Below are 17,903 nucleotides of genomic sequence, written 5' to 3'. Positions count from 1 at the left end.
CTTTGGTCAGCTGCTGTCTGTTTTGTAAAGGAGGCAAAAGGGTTGTTTTCCTTAGTCAGTTACAAATATCTTGTGAACTAGTGCATCTTTTCTGTGTGTTTATACTTCTACTCCATCTTTCAGCCAACTTTCTTAAAGTATTTTGCAAGTGTTTCCGTGGGAATGCTCACAGAACTGTTCTTTGGTTGAAAAAAATCATCAGCATCTCTAGTGAATAGTGAGAGAAACTGGGGTGAAGAGTCTTAGACATTGATGAATAGGACCAATGATCTGTTTAAAGCCAAGCAAAAATTTAAGTGATTTACCACCCCAGGTTGTTAGATCTTTGCCAAATGTCATCAAGAAAACTGATGGTAGTACTCATATCTCCTACAACCCTGCCAGCCTCAGACTTTACAGCAAAATACTGTTTTATTTAGTAAAAAAGAAATCTGACAAGCAAGGAAGAAAAATGAACTGTTTTTGTGACAGACCGCTACACATAGAAACCTTGCATGACAGTGGCAGGATTTAATCTGGTTGACTCCCCTGGAGAAAGGACTCTACAGCCTGAGTGTGTTTGCAGAGAATCTGTGAATAGAGGGATGGACATCTGCTGGGTAAATCCTCTGTTGCCAGGCTATTGAGTTTTTAAAGCACAGGGCAAATTCCACCTAATTTCCTGGAAAAACATTGAGATACCTCTAACTTCTGTAACCTAAACTACAATGGCATTCAGATAAGGGCATGGGACAGTCTATTTTAAATCTCACAACCATGGTATGAGTACTACTAGAAAAAACTGCTGCTCCATTAAATTCAAATTCTGAAGTTAAGTGTTATACTCACCATAATGCTCTCTAATATTTTTTTCCTTCTCTTTCTGGTTGGCACATGAATGACATAATTTGCTCTGATATATTAGTTAGGATTAGAAGGCAACTCAAAAGTCCTTTAGCTGATGTTTCAAATAATATATTTTTCAAGTGCACACACTTCATGCTCTAGAATTTCACGTTTGTGCCATTATATAGTTGTTATTATATGAACCACACCAAATGAGGTCCAGGTTGTATGTGATGCTGGATGGCATTGGTGGTGTGCTGGTGAGCACCCTGCTGTCACAGGTTCTGTGGGGTGGCTGAGGTGTTCACACAGGGTGGCATATCTGACACAGCTGGCAACCATGCCCTTGGCAGTGGGAGAAGATAGCCCTGAGCAGTAAAGCACCAAGAGTAAATGTCTGAATAAATCCCTTCCTCTTGGTTTTTCATTCTCAGGCAGCAATCCCTTTTGAACAGAAGCAATGGGTCTGATTCTGTCCTCCCACAGGTATTATACTTTGTGTCTTCTCAGATGTGTCATCTCATGGGAAGGAGAAGCATGTGGTGTGCACTCCCTCCCAGTGCCTGACAGCCCTGGTCACACTGACAATAAATTGCAACAAATGCTTTGTTTTCCCTAATCTCTACTTATATTTTTAGCTAATGATAAAATAATTTACCATATTTTTAGCTAATGATAAAATAATTTACCTGTTCTAGGTTTGGTGTAGTTTCTATTTTTGTTTTTGTTTTCCCAGCAGAACTTCAGTTTCTTCACCTGATTTCTTCAACTTCTTTTTCAAAATGTTCAATAATTAGGGCTGTACCTTGCAAGATGCTGCGTGTGCATTGGAAAAAAGCTTGACCCAGTGTTGTCTGGGGTCTTTGAGCATGGGAACACCTCTGGCTGCAGCATCAGCAGTGAAAGGGGAGAGCTGCCTCCATCAACTGTGGTACAAGAGCCATGTACTTCTCAAATGGAGATTGAAGTGTCAAAACAAGGCTTGCCTGGGCTCCAGGAAGCTCGTTCTTGGCATTCCATGTGGAAGGACTGTCATTCTTCATCCCATACCTGTGGTGTGAGTAGCCCAGAGCATGGCCAGAGTGCTGCAGGAGCCAGTTCCAGATGGGTTTGTGCAGCCTATTACATGGTGTACACTCATTTTCACTGTCTCTCTGTGCTTGGAAAGAAAGCAGTATTCCTGGCTCTTTTTCCTGCTTTCACAGCCACATATTCATACAAAGTTTTTACCCTGGCTGGTATGATCACAAAGGAAATAGTGCAGTAGCCTCTCAGATTAAGGGAAAAGAGCAAATCAAAACAAATCAGTCTCCTGAGCCAGAGTCCCAGCTACCACAGGGTTGGGAAAAATGCCATGCACGTGATTTTGCTGCATGCTAAAATAAAGGGAAGGGAAATGAAAAAATATATCACCATGTCCTTTAGAAAATTGTACCTACAGAGTTGAAGCAACCACAAGCTATGCTGTACAGATGGTTTTTCTCTTGCCAGGGAGAAGTGCAGTGAGGCCAGAGTCTTTTAATCTGTCATATATATAACTGAAGATTTGCAGTTGGAATCAGACTTGGAAATGTAAATGGCTTTTCAATTGCAGAGTCTGGTCCTTCATAATGGCTTTAATTCAAAGCTTTGTCTGGGTAGAACAACAGCTGTTCTGCCTGTGGTTTTTCTTGCCTTATTTTATTTTTAGAATTTCCTCATATGTAAGATGTCACAAGATGGATGCAGACTGGGAGACCTCATAAGACCTGAAATAAAGTGCTCTCCTTCTCCACAAAAAGAGTTAATTCACCTAGTGGAGACTCCTGACCTGGACTTTTGACCACCTTCCCTCTCCTAACATGGCTAATCTGGATAAAATGGTATCCAGAGATCCAATCTGCCTTTGAAATTAGTTTTTTTGTTTTTCTATGAAATCATCAGCTGGTGACTGCTGAGAGTCCCCAACTTCTGCATCTTAAAGTTAAAAATTGGAGAAAATCAGCAATTGGTCATTTAAAAATGCTACCATTAAAGCAAATTCAAGGGTATTTAGAATTGAAGTGTCTCTGGTGTTCAAATTCAGCAACTCTCTGTTTTTAAAAATGAAGGTACCTCCTCTTTGTATCCCCTTTTTCAGCATATGTACATTTCTGCAGCTCTTGTTTATTAAAGATCCATGTTTGATTTCACAAAGTGCACCTGTTCAAATGTTGATATCAATGAGAATTTAGTATAAAAATGGGAGCTACAAATACTGCTGTGGACATATTTTCCACTGCAGACAGTGTTTTGTTGCTTGGAGACCTACTGTAAGTTCTTGCTTTTGTTCTTTCTTTCAAAGTTGAGTTTTGTACTTCTAATACAGATGGAAAACTAGAAAATATTCTGTGTTTCAAAACTTGTGTAGGAGGAAAAGGACACGTAGGAAAAACCAACCAACCACCAAAACAAAAGCCTCAACCCAGCTCCCAGAAGACCTGGAGCCACCAGGAATTTTTGTTTGTGCTGGGAAAGTATAACATGACTTCAGGCACCAACTGAATGACATGCCTCTCTTGCAAGGCAGGGATGTGTTCTTTTCACAGCTGAGAGTGGGAATTACGAGAACCACGACACTGCCCCTGTTATGTTGTTTCTGAGAAGAGAGCTCCTCTGTGGTTGATCTTACTAGAAACCACAATGAGGACATCAGGGTTCATTATACTCCTCAATCATTCTCTGTATTTTTTTCTACTACTCCCTGAGCTGTCCCTTTCTATTTTATTCTGTTCCCCTTCTGTCGTCAGCTCTTCTCACTTGACCTTTTCTCTTTCTTGTTTCCTACAGTTTCTTTGAAGCACAGCAGGAAAGCAGGGTTGCCCCGGTCTGCCAGATGATGGGCCAGTGACAAGGCTGTGCCTGTAGGTAAGTTTGCTTCTGCCAGCAGATAGCATGAAGCTGTCTGTTGTTCAGATAGCAGTTTGTGCTGTTCTCACAGGCAATAATCCAGGAACATTATTTGCCTGCTACAGTGAGATACTGCAATGCCAAGGATACTTTGTCTGATTTTAATTTCCAGTCTTTTATTTTGACATAATAAACCAAAGTGGACAAAAATACATTGTTGCCATTCAGAAAAATGTTTCATCATCTGTTTTATATGAGTGTGAGTAATAGAGATGGAATTAAAGAAATGTCATCTTTGCAATATGCCCAGACTTCTGAATGAGAAAGATTCCTAAACAAAATCCTTCCAAAGTCACATTTCAGACTTCTAGCTTCCATCAGCAGGACCTCTGGCAGGGCTGGCAGGAGCATGACTGCAAACACGGGAAGTTTGGAAGCAATCCTTTGAGCTTGGAATCACACTGATGCCTGAGCTGGGGATTTGTGCCTTGGCAGGACAGATAGAAAAAGTAGAAGTCACACACTAATCTCTGAATTAGAGATTTTAATCTCTTGAAGAACAAGGACCTAGGTATAACTTGAACTTAGATTCTGCTCTGGTGTAAACCCAGAATAAGTGTGCTTAAGCTCAGATACACAGACTGATCTTTCAAATGCCTTATAAAATGTGTTACTGCCTTATAAAAAGACAGGCACTTGTAACCTGCTCTAATTCAGCGGGAAACCACCCTTTATACCCGTGTTATTGCTCTCTGCTCTCTTGCAACACTAACAAAAAATGAGTATGGAAACTTTCACCATTCAAGATGCCCAGAGTGTCCTCAGATAATCCCTTGTGGGCTGGATGGTGGGATCAGAGCCAGGCTCTGTCATCAGGGCTCCCCAGCTGGTCAGAGGGATGTGTTTGTTCCCAACCACCCCGTACTGTGTCTCAAGATGAATGGCTCCACACTGACCACTACAATTACTTGACAGTCCCAGGAGAGATGCTGTTTAAGCTAAAGGACACAACTGGAACCAGAACAAATGTGTCTAAACTGGACATAATTGCATTAACACTGGTTATTAAAAGAAGATTCCTAATAAAGTTTTTGAAGAGCAGCCAAAATTATTAAAGGGATAAAGCAACCCATAATTATTTTTAAAATATAAGTTGGTATGGTTTTGGGAAGATTTATTGAAGTTGCAGAGGAGTCAGAGGTCTCAACAGTCCTTTAACCTTCTTGTTTCTGACTAAGGGGTCTCTTGGTAATTTAATGTCAGGTGTTAACTCTTACCCACACAGGACATTGCTATACTCTGCTATTGGAATTAAATACCAATATTGCCAGATGGAACGTGCCTGGGCTCGTCTGACCCTTGCTGCTTGACCAAGGGCAGCAGCTGTGGTGGTTTCACCTCAGAGACACCTTTGGCTGGCTGGATGCTGCAGCTGGGCACTTGGGACAAGTCCAGGCATGCAGGAGCTCAGGTTTACCTCTGGTGGAGAGGCTTCAAGGCGAGGTGAAGGAAAAAGGAGTCGGGTTCTGCCGGAGGGTTTTGATCCAGAACTTTATTCCTGGCACACAGGCCTCTGAATGCACCAACAGCTCCAACAGAACTCTGAACCGCATGGTTGCTGTGTCTTTTAACCCCAGGGAGAGGGGGAGGGAAGGGGTAGGGATCCCACCCACCAGGTAAAGCGGGGGGAGTCTCAGGGGACAAGTGGCACCTGGATGGCCCAATGTCCCCAGGGCTGAGAGGCATCTTTAGAACTTCGCCAATCACACAACGCCCTAGCTGGAATGCCAAGATTGACGATTGACAGACAGCACTCAGCAAGGGGGCAAGGGGAGGGGAAGGGAGAGGGTATTGGCACACCTGGGTAAAGAACCGGGATGGACAGGATGGACATCACACCCAACACTCTGCTGGTGTTCCTCTGCTGTGATCACACTGAGCTCTGCTCTCCAAAACAGCAGCAGAAATGGTTGCCTCCCATGTGCAGGGTGATGAGGGAAGGATACCCCTCTGTTTAATTTAGCATTGTAAAGCCCACCCTCCTTACTAAGGTGTATGAAAAATAATTTGCTGTATGTCAATGTTGGTTTCACTGGAAAAAGTCACTTCTAAAAACCACCTACCTGATAAACAAAATCTTTAAAATGAGACATCAAAATGAGTCACATTCTTGAAAATCTCCTTTTTCTTCCAGTCACAAAATGGAGCTGGCAATACTTACTTGCTTCTGGGAAGTTCCTTGGGTAAGAAAATCATCATGGCATGCAAGATCTTCTCCAAAAAGGGCATTATTTGCCTGGTAATTTGCTTTTATTGTTTTGGTCTAAAAAAATCCCCAAACATCTCCACACAAACTTCATAGTGTTACACTGAGTTTATTTTGAAAAAGAAATCAAAGAATGTTTTTTCATCTCTGAGCCAGATGGGAAGAAAAAACAAACGTATTCTACCATATGAAAGAAAACAGATGAGAACTTTAACAAAAATTTTAGCCAAGTTTTTAGAATTTTTTTTCCAGTAAACAACATGGAAAAAATGCAGTGGAGATCGTGAATGAACAAATAGGCTCTGGTTTTAGGAAGGCCTGGTTTCTGGGGAGCAAGGGTTTTGTCTGTAAGGCAGTTTACTATCCCATTTATAGATGCCCAAGGTATCTCTGAGCGTGGGTAAGCACTGGGAACTTCCTTCTCCAGCTCCTGCCCAAGCCCTGGGGAGCCCAGGGTGTCCCAGCTGGGGGCAGTGCCAGGCATGGGCAGCTGTCCCACTGCTGGCCTCTCACCTGGGTGAGCCCCAGCACCTGCACAGGGCAGTGCAGAGCCTGCTCCGGGGACAGCTCATGGAAGAGCCATGGAAGAGCTCTGGGGAACACCAGAAGTGAGGGAGGAAAAACAAAGCAAGGCTGGAGACTGCTTGTTCCCTTTGGATGCCACAGATGTGTGAGCTGCTGTGCTCTTGGGCAAGGAGCCTGCACTGGGGAAAAGTGGTTTTGTTTTCTCACATGTGAATCGACTCAGCCACCTTTCCCCTACTCCTTGTGGATCAGTTTCTTCCCACAGCCAGTGGCTGCCCTCTGACCAGCTCCTTGCCTTGCCACTGATCAGACACCAGTTCCTGCTACTTGCTAAAAGCAGGGTAGCTACTTGCCAGGAACAAAAAATTATAAGAGGAGGTCAGCTGTCTGAGAGAGAAAGGAATAGCAAGACCAGATCAGCCATTATAAACAGACAATTTAAGCCATCATAATGGCTAATGTGGGACTGATGCAACATAGTTCAGGACATCCCTCACCTGGAGGCTCATCTGAGGTGTTTGGTGTGCTAGGACAGTAAGCAGCAAAGGGATTCAGCCCTTCTTAAAGGTCTTGTTCAGATCAGACCTTCCAAACCATGTTCCTATCCCCAATGTTCTGCAAGAACAAGGCACTAAACCTGCAATTACAGGATAAGGTAGCCCCAGCCATGCTCAGAACCAGGGTGGTGTAAGTGAAAAAGAAGGCTTTAATGGAAAAAAGCTTCATCAGTTTGATTTTTAATACCTGTGAATGCTCTGGGTCCACATACCTCTGATCTCCACATCCCTCTTGGTTACACACACATGCACAGAGTTAACAACATTAATTTCTGTCTCCACTTAGTGATTCCTTTATTGGAACATTTGCAAGTATTAATCATAGACAACAAAGGAAATGAGAGTTGAGATTTATAAGCTCTAATCAGCTGAAGGCATTTCCAAATAAATTAATGAAACTAGTCAGAAATGACATTAAGAAATCCAGAACTTAATGTAAATCACAATGACTTTGTACCTTCTCTGCCTTTCCCTCTTTTTCTTCCAACAGTCCCAGTGCTTGCCAGGGTATATGAACTTGTATTTAATTTTTATGTAAAACAAGAAGGATGATGGGAATGTGTGCTCAGTATGATAAGTTACAATACTTATCTATAAGAAGGAAGCAAAACTCAAGCTGGGACATAATAATTTGCTATCACTCAAAAATTTCCATAAAACCTGCATTATTGCTCAAACCATACAGAAAGATTTGATGGGGATGTTTTCCCATTAAGGAGTGGCAGGTGTGACTTTCATGACAATTTCTTGGCCCATTCTGGTGTCCTGCTTGCGCTCCTGCCAATCTGTCCTTTCTGTGATGTGTTCCTGAGCTGTTTTAACACTCTTGGTCCTCTCAGTGATTTCAATTCTTGTTGCCATTGGACACCTCTGTTTCCTTCCTGCAGGAATACTAGGTCAAAAGGATGGTCTGTCTCAGCATGCCTGGCTGCTCAGGCCATATTTTAAGGTTGACTGGCCACGTCAGGCATGCAACTGCAGCATCCCTCTTCATCCAGTTTTGTCTAACAGCTGCAGTGTTTGATTCAAGTGTGTGAACAGAGGGTGTGAGCCCAGTCACATCTCATTTCTCAGTGTCCTCAGCTTGTCATTCCTCTGGCTGGGGGACACTTGATAATTCTTGGATAATCTGATCTTGTGTATGTACCATCACTGCTGTTGCTGAAGGAAGAGAGGGATGAAATCTGGGCAAGGAAGCAATACAGCTTGTGCTTAAACAGACGTTTCTCATTCACTTCTTTTGGTGACAGAAGTCTGTGACATCAATAAAAAGCATAAAGAATGTAATTTAATGTGGTAGATGCTCAAAACGGGCTTATTTCACCCAAATAAGCCAACATTCAAAACAAAGGTAGCAGTCCCACTTCAGTGTGGCTCTTCAAGGCTCCACTCACCAGGGTTTGTGAGGCTCTCTGGGCACAGAAAATACTAGTTCTGTACCTCATTATCAAAAAATAGCAGTTTAACATTATCTCCACAGACAATGTGTAAATACATATGTAAATACTATGCATGTGCCTACACACAACTCCTTGGTACAGCATGACAGTGCACGGCAGAATCAAGTTCTGTTCAAAACCTTGTGAAAAGAAAAGGCTCACAAAATTCAGACTGTCTGAAGACAAGCCCTGCCTCCACAATGGTGACACAGGGTTTCTGCAGCTGTAATACATAAACCCTTTTATGCAATACATAAATCAATTTTTGTGTTATTCCTGTCTCGTATCTAATTTGTACCCACAGGACAGATTCTCAAATGTAACATTTTTTGTATTTAAAAAAAAATATATAATTGAAATTTAAAACACTGGAAGGACTGGGAGATGTAGGAAAACAGCAGTCTTTAATTGATTTATCTTAGGAGCAATATTTGAAACTCTGAAGTACAGAATCTTGTCTCTTTCCAACAGAGCTGGAGTATTTCAACAAACATATCTGCATTTGGCCAAGGTAAATGGCAGGTCAGGAGGGAATGGAAAAACAGCTCTCCTTCCCAAGAAGCCAAAACAACTTCCTTCATTGTAGAGCATGTGGCTATGAGAAGGACATAAAAATTGGAAACAAATACCAAGGTTTCTGCTAATGAATTAACCCGCTAATTTTTAAAATTCCTGATAAACTGCCTAGACAATGGCTCATGGGACTGTGGAGGAAACTGGCTGGGCAATGGTATAATCTCTTTCTGCTTTGCAGCATATTTTATTTTCTATTATGTTTGGGAGAGAAGTACCAGTCCAAGAAAACAGACAGATCAATTTACAAAGCACTTTGGAGAAGTGCAAGTTTATTAGACCTTTCTGAGTATGGCGTGTTTTTCTCACCAAATCTTGAAATCTGCCTTAAACATATTTCAGTGTGTGCAGCTTCTTTGTTTCTCTTTTCATAAAGTCTCTCATCTGGGATTGACCTGCAGTATGTGTGGCAACTACTGGAGTAGAATTCCTTACAAGAAGGGAGAAGGAATGAAAACATTTCTAAATGATTGTTAAAAATTGGAGATTTACTTCCATGGAATTTTCTCCTGAGAGGGAGGGAGGGAAGGAGGGAGGAAGGGAAGGGAGGAAGGAAGGAAGGAAGGAAGGAAGGAAGGAAGGAAGGAAGGAAGGAAGGAAGGAAGGAAGGAAGGAAGGAAGGAAGGAAGGAAGGAAGGAAGGAAGGAAGGAAGGAAGGAAGGAAGGAAGGAAGGAAGGAAGGAAGGAAGGAAGGAAGGAAGGAAGGAAGGAAGGAAGGAAGGAAGGAAGGAAGGTTGGTCTTTTATTAAAATGGTCTTTCCATAGTACCCCAATGAAACACTGGCTGTGATCAGAGCTATAATGAGTATCTAGTCCTTAGTCAACTTAATTGTTACACATGCAGACTAGACTGCATACAGTAAGGAAAACACTATCTAAAATCTGCTTTAAAAGTTATTTAACCAGAACAAATCATCTGGGAAAGTAAAAATATTTCTAACTGGAAAAATATTTCTCTATAGCTGAGCTAGGCCTGACAGCAAACCTTAATGAATTATTAGTACCTTTATTGTTTTCTTTGGCCCCTGTGCACTATATTTGTAAAAAAAGTCAGTAAAAAAGAGAACAATTGTAAAAAGCAAATATTTTGTACAAAAATACAAAGTTTTAAAAGCTCTTAAAAGTATATTCCATATTACTGATAAGAGTTGGACTATATATATATATTTATATAAAATCTATATATTCGTGTATCTGTATAATTTTCCTACATTTGGGATTTTAGCAAATTAAGCAACTGTTTACACAGCTGCATTATATGTTTTTCGATATAAGTGACCAACAGTCTTACTCAGATTGATAGAATGTCTTTTCTCAGAAGACACAAGCTGCTTATGGATGTGGTTACTGGTTGGGAAGAAAATCTAAAACAGAATTAGTCCAACAGTATTTCCTGATGCTGAGGGTCGAAAGGCCTTAAATAATTACAGGATGCTGTAGAAGAGTTATTGCTGAATTCCTTGATGCTTTTAAATCAGTTTTCAGTGCTTGCTTTTTTCTGTTTTCATATTTTTTTTCAATTTTGGAAGTCAGTGTTGCTCTTTCCCAGGATTTTCTTCTTCTTTACATAAATTTCCTTAATACGAAGGTATCTGTAAAGTTACAGCCTATTACACTCCAAGAAGTTGCCCTACAGTATGAGAGAAAACAAGAAAAACAAAGAGAAAAAGAAATCCTGTAAAAAGCCTGTGAAGATTAAACAAATTTCTAAAAGGAAAACTTACAGAGATCAAGGTATGGAAAAAATTTGAGCAGACTTGTACTCAGACCGTGTAAGTCCTGGAGGATAAATATTTGTAAACCTTTAAGTATTCTTAAAATAACAAATGTATGTAGGAAAATCAGGGTAAATCATATTGTTACTTTAACATGGTCCTTCACTCTGGACATCCAAACAGAATTACACACTCAAAGCTTGTTCAGCACTTAGTTTTGTCTTAGGGGACTATGGATGGGATGTAATTTTGGCTCTAGCTGACATTTATGTCTGCCTTCACTGAAATTTAACCAACAGGTTTCCAGTTGGAGGAGCCAGGCACCCTTGGCAGAGCAATGTTTAAACAGGTTGTGTGGAGGAGATAATGTTTCAGGCAGAGCCCCACCATGAACACAAACACTTTTGTGCCACGTTTGACCACGTTCTGTGGTGATGGGGCCGGGCTCTAAGCGGCCATGGGAACCACCTGCCCTCTGCTCCTGCAGAAATGCCTGTGTCAACAGAGAGAGATGCCCTGTGGCAGGCACCTGGCTGTCTGCTGGCCACACCAGCAGTTTATGAGTCCTTCACTCCAGCTGCAGGATGAGCTGCTGATGGCCTATGGACCCAGCTTCTCAGTCCCATGGGACATCTCCTAGCTGTGATGGGAATTTTTAGATCTCCTCAGCACTCACCAACTGCCTCCTATTGCACAAACTTTCAAAAGAAAGACTTTCTGGTTTTTGAAGACTGGCTCCTGAGCCACCCTAAGGCCAGCTTTCCCTGCTGTGTGAGCCTGTAAAGGCAGCTTCCAGTGTGTGTAGGATCTGGAGCATGTGCCAAATCTTGCCCAAAATTTTAGGCATGTGTAAAGCCTACAGGAAATGGTCAAGATTCTGGGCATTCCAGGGCTATAGCCAGCTTCGAGGCTGCTTTTTCCAAGTGCAATAAATCCAGCATTTGCATCTGGATCTGAGTAGAAGTGCCCCACATGTGATTCCCCCTCTTCCTCAACAAGGCACTGCTGTAGCATTTAGCCAAGATCTCACCTCTAGCTGCAGGACATTTACTATGGGCAAGATGGAATAATCAAACCAAGGGCCTTGCTTACCTTTGTCCATGTCTTTTTCACAAATGAAATTGTTAACATCTTCACAGTAGAAGTCATTCCAGAGCCCAGCATAGATCAACCCAGCACAATCTTCCCCTGGCCCGTGATCGTGATCCCAGTTATCAGGCTGCCCAGGTTTCCAGTTCCTTTCCACAAAAAAGCAAGAGATATGATTGCACAACACAGCACACATGGCAGGTTTTCACCACAAGAAATTAACGAAAACATCATGAGATCTGTTCTGAACGGGAAACACACATTGAAACAAACAATACATGACTCTTGCTGAAAATGGAAAACAGATGTATTACAGAGAAGGGAATCTATTCAGCCTCAGGCTGCCAAAACTCAGAGACCTAAATTTAGACCAATGAACTTTATTTTAGTTTCTGAGTGTACATGCACACACAGTGGGAGCGCTCCGTGCTCCAAGTGCATTGCTCCAAGCCTGCAAAACCTGCACACCGCATTCCCGCTGGCAGATGGGACTCAGAAGAGCCCACGGGCTCAGAGGTCATGCCAAGATGGCAACAGCCTGCCCTTGCTCACTGCAAAGCTCTCTGACTGCACCAAAAGTGGGCATCTTGGGAGGAACAGCAAAGATCCATGTGCTTTAGGGACACATGCCCAGGTGGGAAGGGAATTCTACTGACTTTTAAGAAATGCACACAGTATATTTACACACATCTTTTGAGATCGTTAGCTTTGATGGCGAAAGTGAAGGTAGCAAGCAAAAAATCTTGCGGCAAGTGTTTCCTCATCCTGTTTTTGTTTAACGAGTGAGAAATGCTTCCAAACTCAGGATTTAAAAGCTCAATTTTCCTGAAGAAACAGGTTGTTGAAGGGAGCTTGTGATTGCTGGCTGGCACAGTCCATGCTCAGCTAAAAAACATGCCTGCCTGACATAGAGCGTCCAACCAGGCACCTGGGAGGACACACAGCTTTCCAGAAGTAATGAAATACTCCAAAATTCTGTAACCAACAGCTTTGAGGTTATGACAGAGCACCTAAAACCATGGTGCAGTGGAAATCTACTAAAAGCAGAACCTTAAGTAGGATCAGTCACAGTGCTGCCATGAAGAGGAAGAAAGATGAAAACGGGAAAGGAGAAAAAGGGGAAAATATTACAGCTCATTTGAAATGAATCTGACTTTTTCCATGTTTTTCATCTAAATGAACACCAATGAGATCACAGCTAATCATTTCGTAACATCTGACTGACTGTGTAGCCTGTTTTTCTGAAGCACAGCATGTTAAGATCTATAAACTCTTTAGTCTACTCCTCAGTATTAAAAATTTGGGTGGTTGCAATCTGTTCCATTTAGGACAAATTAGGTGTAGCCCTAGGATTCCTGGAAAGCTGCCAATTCAGTTCTCAGCTGGCCAAAGCATAGACACCCTCATTTCATGCATTTTCCTTATGTTGAATGCTTTCCACTTGGATTTGGGCTTTATCTAAAGACTGGTCATTTTTTATTAGAATGAGTACTCTATTTATAGCCAGTTGTAATGCAAATAAGGAAAATTCAAACCAAAACAGTAAAACTGTGCTTTCCATCTCAACTTTGTAATAAAAGTCAGAAGAAAAAGTTTTGGCAAGAAACACTGCGCTGCATAGTTATGTGATTCTTTCATTCAACATTCAGTTTTCTTTCTGGCAAGGAAAGGAATCCTTGTGCATGGAGAAGGCAGAGAGAAAGAACCCCAGCACTCTCAGTAACAAATTAAATTATTGGCATCTACAACCATCTGGATTCATTAGATAATTTCTAGATGCTGCTTTTAGAAGTGTCAGCAAGGGTGACAGCATTGCTTTTTATTTACGTACGTGTAAACTGGTAAGGATCCATCCAACCATCTCCATTCATTTTCCTTCTCTATATCTGTTAGTCCAATCCAGAAGCTGCCTTTCCCAATAATCTGCCTTTTTATCCATTGCTGTAAAAGAAAGAGCTTAGTCCATAACAAGGACAATGGCACCAATAAACTACACTGATTTCATAAGCCTCTTGTTATTAGAATACGGTGGGCCAGAGAAATTTTTCTAAGCTGAAGATATGTTTCAGGAGTTGGCCTTTGGACCCCTTGCCCAGACTAGAATCCTTTTCATTGTTTGCAATGAGGTAGAGAGAGCTAGGCATGAAAATTGGCTTGCCATAAAGCCACAGCTAATATCTTACAACACAAATTGAAAAAAACCCTAAGAGTAAGAAATTGTATCTTGACATCTCCACTGCCATGTTGAATAGTATTAAAAACATAGTTAGATTAAAGATACTTTTGGGTCATACTAGTCCTAGGCTGCTTGTATTAAATCAGATAATTTAAAATTAAATTATATTCACTGCTGCAAAAAATACTTTGATAGCACACAAGGCGTAATGGATTTCATCTTTAAAGGTTCAAAACTCCTACAATTCTCAGCAGCTTTTCTGACTGCTCTGTTCCCACCACCTTCAGGGTCAGCATCAGTTCTGCTCACACTACTCTTCTGCACAGGGAGAAGATGCTGATCAGGCACAGGGTGGACACAATTCTAATGAGTCAATCAATGTGTTTACTTCCACTACATGAATTCATGGTGCTCTCAGCTTCCCACTATCTTGTGGTTTCTGCATCTTAAACAGCTTCTAACTTCCTCCTTGAAAACCAGCAAGAGGAGGTAATTACCTGCTCCTCTTTGTCGTTGATGATAACCAAGCGTGATTCTTTCTCTTCACAGAATAACTTTGCATCTTCAAAAATTTCTCTTTCAGTTGAAAAGTAGTAGCACTTTTCTGTATAGTTCTTCCAACGGGGGAAACAACCTGTGATGTGAATTTTTTTTGTGTTAATCCTGTTATTGGTAACTCAAGGGAGCAGTGATAGGGCCAGTAATAAATGGAGGAAGCCATTCCCCTGCACAGCATGCAGTGTGGTGATAGCTTACCATTAGCCTCGGGCACGGGCGTAGGCTGACTCTGTAGTGCCATTGGCATCCCTGGGCCTGGCGGCCCCGGTGGGCCAGGTGGGCCTTTTGGACCAGGCAGCCCAGGGACCCCAGGGAGCCCAGTTATTCCTCGTGGTCCTGGTAACCCTGGGCTTCCCACTGTTCCTTGCAGGCCTTGAAATCCAGGTGGGCCTTGAGGCCCTGGTGGACCGTCCTTGCCTGGTGGCCCTGGTGGCCCTGGGTCTCCATTTGGTCCAGGCAGACCAGTCTTGCCAGGAGAACCTCTCTGACCTTTGGAACCAGGCGATCCTCTTGAACCTTTCCCTCCTTTTTCTCCTGGTGGCCCGGCTGGCCCAGGTGGGCCCTTCTCACCTGCAGGTCCAGGTGGTCCAGGCTCTCCTTTCTCTCCTTTTTGTCCTTTTAGGCCAGCGGGGCCAAGAGGACCTTGAGGGCCTCTGTCACCTTTAGGTCCCCTTGGACCAGGAGGGCCTGAAACAATGCAAGCGTACAAAGTGGGGATATGCACAGAAAACAAAACAAAAAGCCCACGTGGGGTGGGCTTGTTTAATACATCTCAGACCAGCACCACTGGATATTTAAAAACACAGAAACCGGGCTAACAGCTGCTTTCATCAGTGCTTGTAATAGTGCAGCTGCTTTCCAGGTCCTGTATACTGTTGTCCTTTCCTTGACCTCCACAAAATACAAGATACAGAAAATACTCTGATACACCCAGCCATGTGAACTGGACAGTGACACCATGCCCCAGGTGACCAGGCAAGGTGCCAGTCCCTGCAAAACTCTGTGCACTTGTCTGTACTAGTTTATGCACTAGTGCTGTGTGTTGTTGGTCCTGTTCCCTCACTCTGCCCCACTCCGTTCTCCTTCTAGTCTCATCTCTCTGCTCTTAGTCCCAGGACTCTTTCTCCTGATCCTCGTTGTTGGTCTGTCAATAACAGGGTGTCAAAAAGAGACAAAATGATGGATAGTGAGCAAAAGGCCAACTGTGGGAAAGACCAGAAGTTGCAAAATGGCCAGCTCTAACAAGACAGGGAACGATAACCCACAACAGGAAATGGAAATACTGTGACAGCAATAAACAACAAAACAGTTTGGGATTCTGTTCATGGATGAGCAAATCCCTTGTCAATACCTTCCCACCCCCGGCACTAATCTACATAATTCAAACTACTCCAGAGACAGATTTCCAGGCTGGAATCATTTAGGCCTGGTTGAAATGAGAATGGTTAAGGTTACTGACATGTAATCTTGGCTCTAATGCAGCCTTAGTTTATTTGGAGCAATGGATTTATATTTGTGATTAGAGGTTTAGGCTGATTCACATTTGATTGGAAATATGAGTGTTCTTTTCATTTGGGATAATATTTGGCTGGGAGAAACCTCCTAAACCTGATGCTATTTATTTCTGGAGAAAATAAAGTATCCCAGGATTAAAAACTAAGCAAAGTAGGATGTTTTCTGGCAGATTAACAACTGGCTTAAAGTGAAATAGTAACTTGTTTTTCAGTAAGGGTGGACCTTTCTGGGAATAGTCCAACATATATTTTTTAGCCATTTCCTCCTTACTGAGGATTGGTTTCTTGAGGTTCCACACCTTCACTCACTTATTTTAGAAACTAAATCAAAAGCAGATCCAGTCAGTCAGTCAGTCAGACAGAGTAAAATTCTGCTAAGTCAGAACTTTCGTTCATAACATCCCCATTTTAGCTATGTAAAAAAGGCATAGAAAAATTAGTACGGAAAATTCAAGCTACATGTTCATTTCCAAAGTTTAGGATTAGATAATGGAAAACCCCAGGACTCTGTACCAGCACACAATAACTTCCACAGAACTAAAGAAGTAATGCAAGCAGGAATTCAGCACACACACCATCATTAGGGAAGCTGCATACCTTGTAGGATAGTGAAGTTCTTGATGAGCTGGCCATGTTTGGAATCCACCAGCTTCATTTCTTCCATGATCACTGACAAATTGGCAACTTCAACATCTAACCTTGACCTCATCAAATCCTGTTGCACCTTGAGAGATGCAGAGTCTATGCGAATATTGGCTAGTGTGCTGTTCATAAAAATCAACTCATCCGAGTGTTTACTTAAGGTGTCTGTACAAGTTGTCCTGACCTCATTGAGATTGCTTGTCAGTGTCCGTAGGTGATGAGCAGTGTAGCTGATGTTGCTGATGATATTGACTATATCAGTTTCAAAGACCTGGAACCTTTCTTCTAGATTGGTGAATTTGGCAGCAGTTCTGTTTTCATCTCCTTTATGCTGTTCCTGGAGATCCTTTAGACTTTGTTCGTTGGCTTGGGCAATTGTGGTGATGTTCTCCATCTGCCCACTGAAAGAGCTGAGCTGACTGTTCATGTCTTCAAGTGTATCATTGTTGGCTTTTGCCATTGCTGAGTTGTTGGCAGCCAAGGCCTGTAAATTGTGTACTTTCTCCTTAAGCCAGTCAGTGTCCTTCCGGGCCTGAAGGACAACCTGCTGCAGATTTTGAAAGTCATTCTTGATTCTTAGAACAGCCGAGCTTGTATCTTCCATCGACTTCTGTAAGACACTGATAAGATTTCTTTGCTGTATTTGAGTCAGATTTAAGTTGTTAAGGCTCATGATGACCACATTGTGAGAATGCTCTTGGCTTTGCAGGTTTGCTTGTATATTACTTGTGTCTTGTTGGAGATTGTTGATATAGCCAGTATATGCCTGAAGAGTCTTATTGACACTGATGATCGTGAAAGTGTTACTATCTAAGGCACTTTTCATTTGGTTCTGCCTATCATCTAATAAATTTCCAGACTCTTGCAGCTTCTCCAGTGTGTCTTTGTTTCTGCTAGTTTTCTCTGCAATGTCATGAAGTTGCTGACGAAGAGCCAGAATGTCAGATCTGAAGCTGGACAGTTCAGTGTTAGTATTCAAGGCTTTTTGTCCAGCTTGGTCATCTGTTGTACAGGAAAAAAGAAAAAAAAAAAGGAAAGGCTTTAGTTGTTTTTTTTTTTTTTTTTAAACACAGTATAAAACAGCACAGTGCATTTTAAGAACAGTCAGGTTGTCAAACTGTTCAGTAGAACTTTTATGCTATCTCTTCTCTTCCAG

General features: G+C 42.1%; 1 protein-coding gene and 1 long non-coding RNA gene across 13 annotated transcripts in view; one reads left to right on the top strand and one right to left on the bottom strand.

The window, feature by feature from the left end:
* Positions 1-17,903, top strand: part of LOC129126010 (uncharacterized) — a 39,271-nt gene that overhangs the window by 10,038 nt on the left and 11,330 nt on the right. For 3 of the 12 annotated variants that reach the window (XR_013183898.1, XR_013183929.1, XR_013183934.1), the window contains exons 3-5: positions 1,565-1,882; positions 3,634-3,711; positions 5,888-5,992. This is a non-coding gene — a long non-coding RNA (uncharacterized LOC129126010). Of the gene's footprint in view, positions 1-1,561; positions 1,883-3,633; positions 3,712-5,887; positions 5,993-17,903 lie in introns of all 12 variants that reach the window. The other 9 variants (XR_013183922.1, XR_013183920.1, XR_013183901.1 and 6 more) reach the window with 5 other exon arrangements.
* The window catches only part of COLEC12 (collectin subfamily member 12), a 98,196-nt gene continuing 86,345 nt past the window's right edge, over positions 6,053-17,903 (bottom strand). The window contains exons 5-10 of the mRNA XM_054641709.2: positions 16,703-17,749; positions 14,790-15,278; positions 14,531-14,667; positions 13,689-13,798; positions 11,861-12,006; positions 6,053-10,683 (exon numbers count right to left, since the gene is read on the bottom strand). Of these exons, the coding sequence (XP_054497684.2) occupies positions 10,664-10,683; positions 11,861-12,006; positions 13,689-13,798; positions 14,531-14,667; positions 14,790-15,278; positions 16,703-17,749 (1,949 nt within the window). The 3' untranslated portion in view covers positions 6,053-10,663. The remainder of the gene's footprint in view (positions 10,684-11,860; positions 12,007-13,688; positions 13,799-14,530; positions 14,668-14,789; positions 15,279-16,702; positions 17,750-17,903) is intronic.

Source organism: Agelaius phoeniceus, chromosome 1 (genome assembly GCF_051311805.1).
Source record: "Agelaius phoeniceus isolate bAgePho1 chromosome 1, bAgePho1.hap1, whole genome shotgun sequence".
Taxonomy (NCBI): Eukaryota; Metazoa; Chordata; class Aves; order Passeriformes; family Icteridae; genus Agelaius; species Agelaius phoeniceus.
This window is presented reverse-complemented; position numbering and strand designations above follow the sequence as displayed.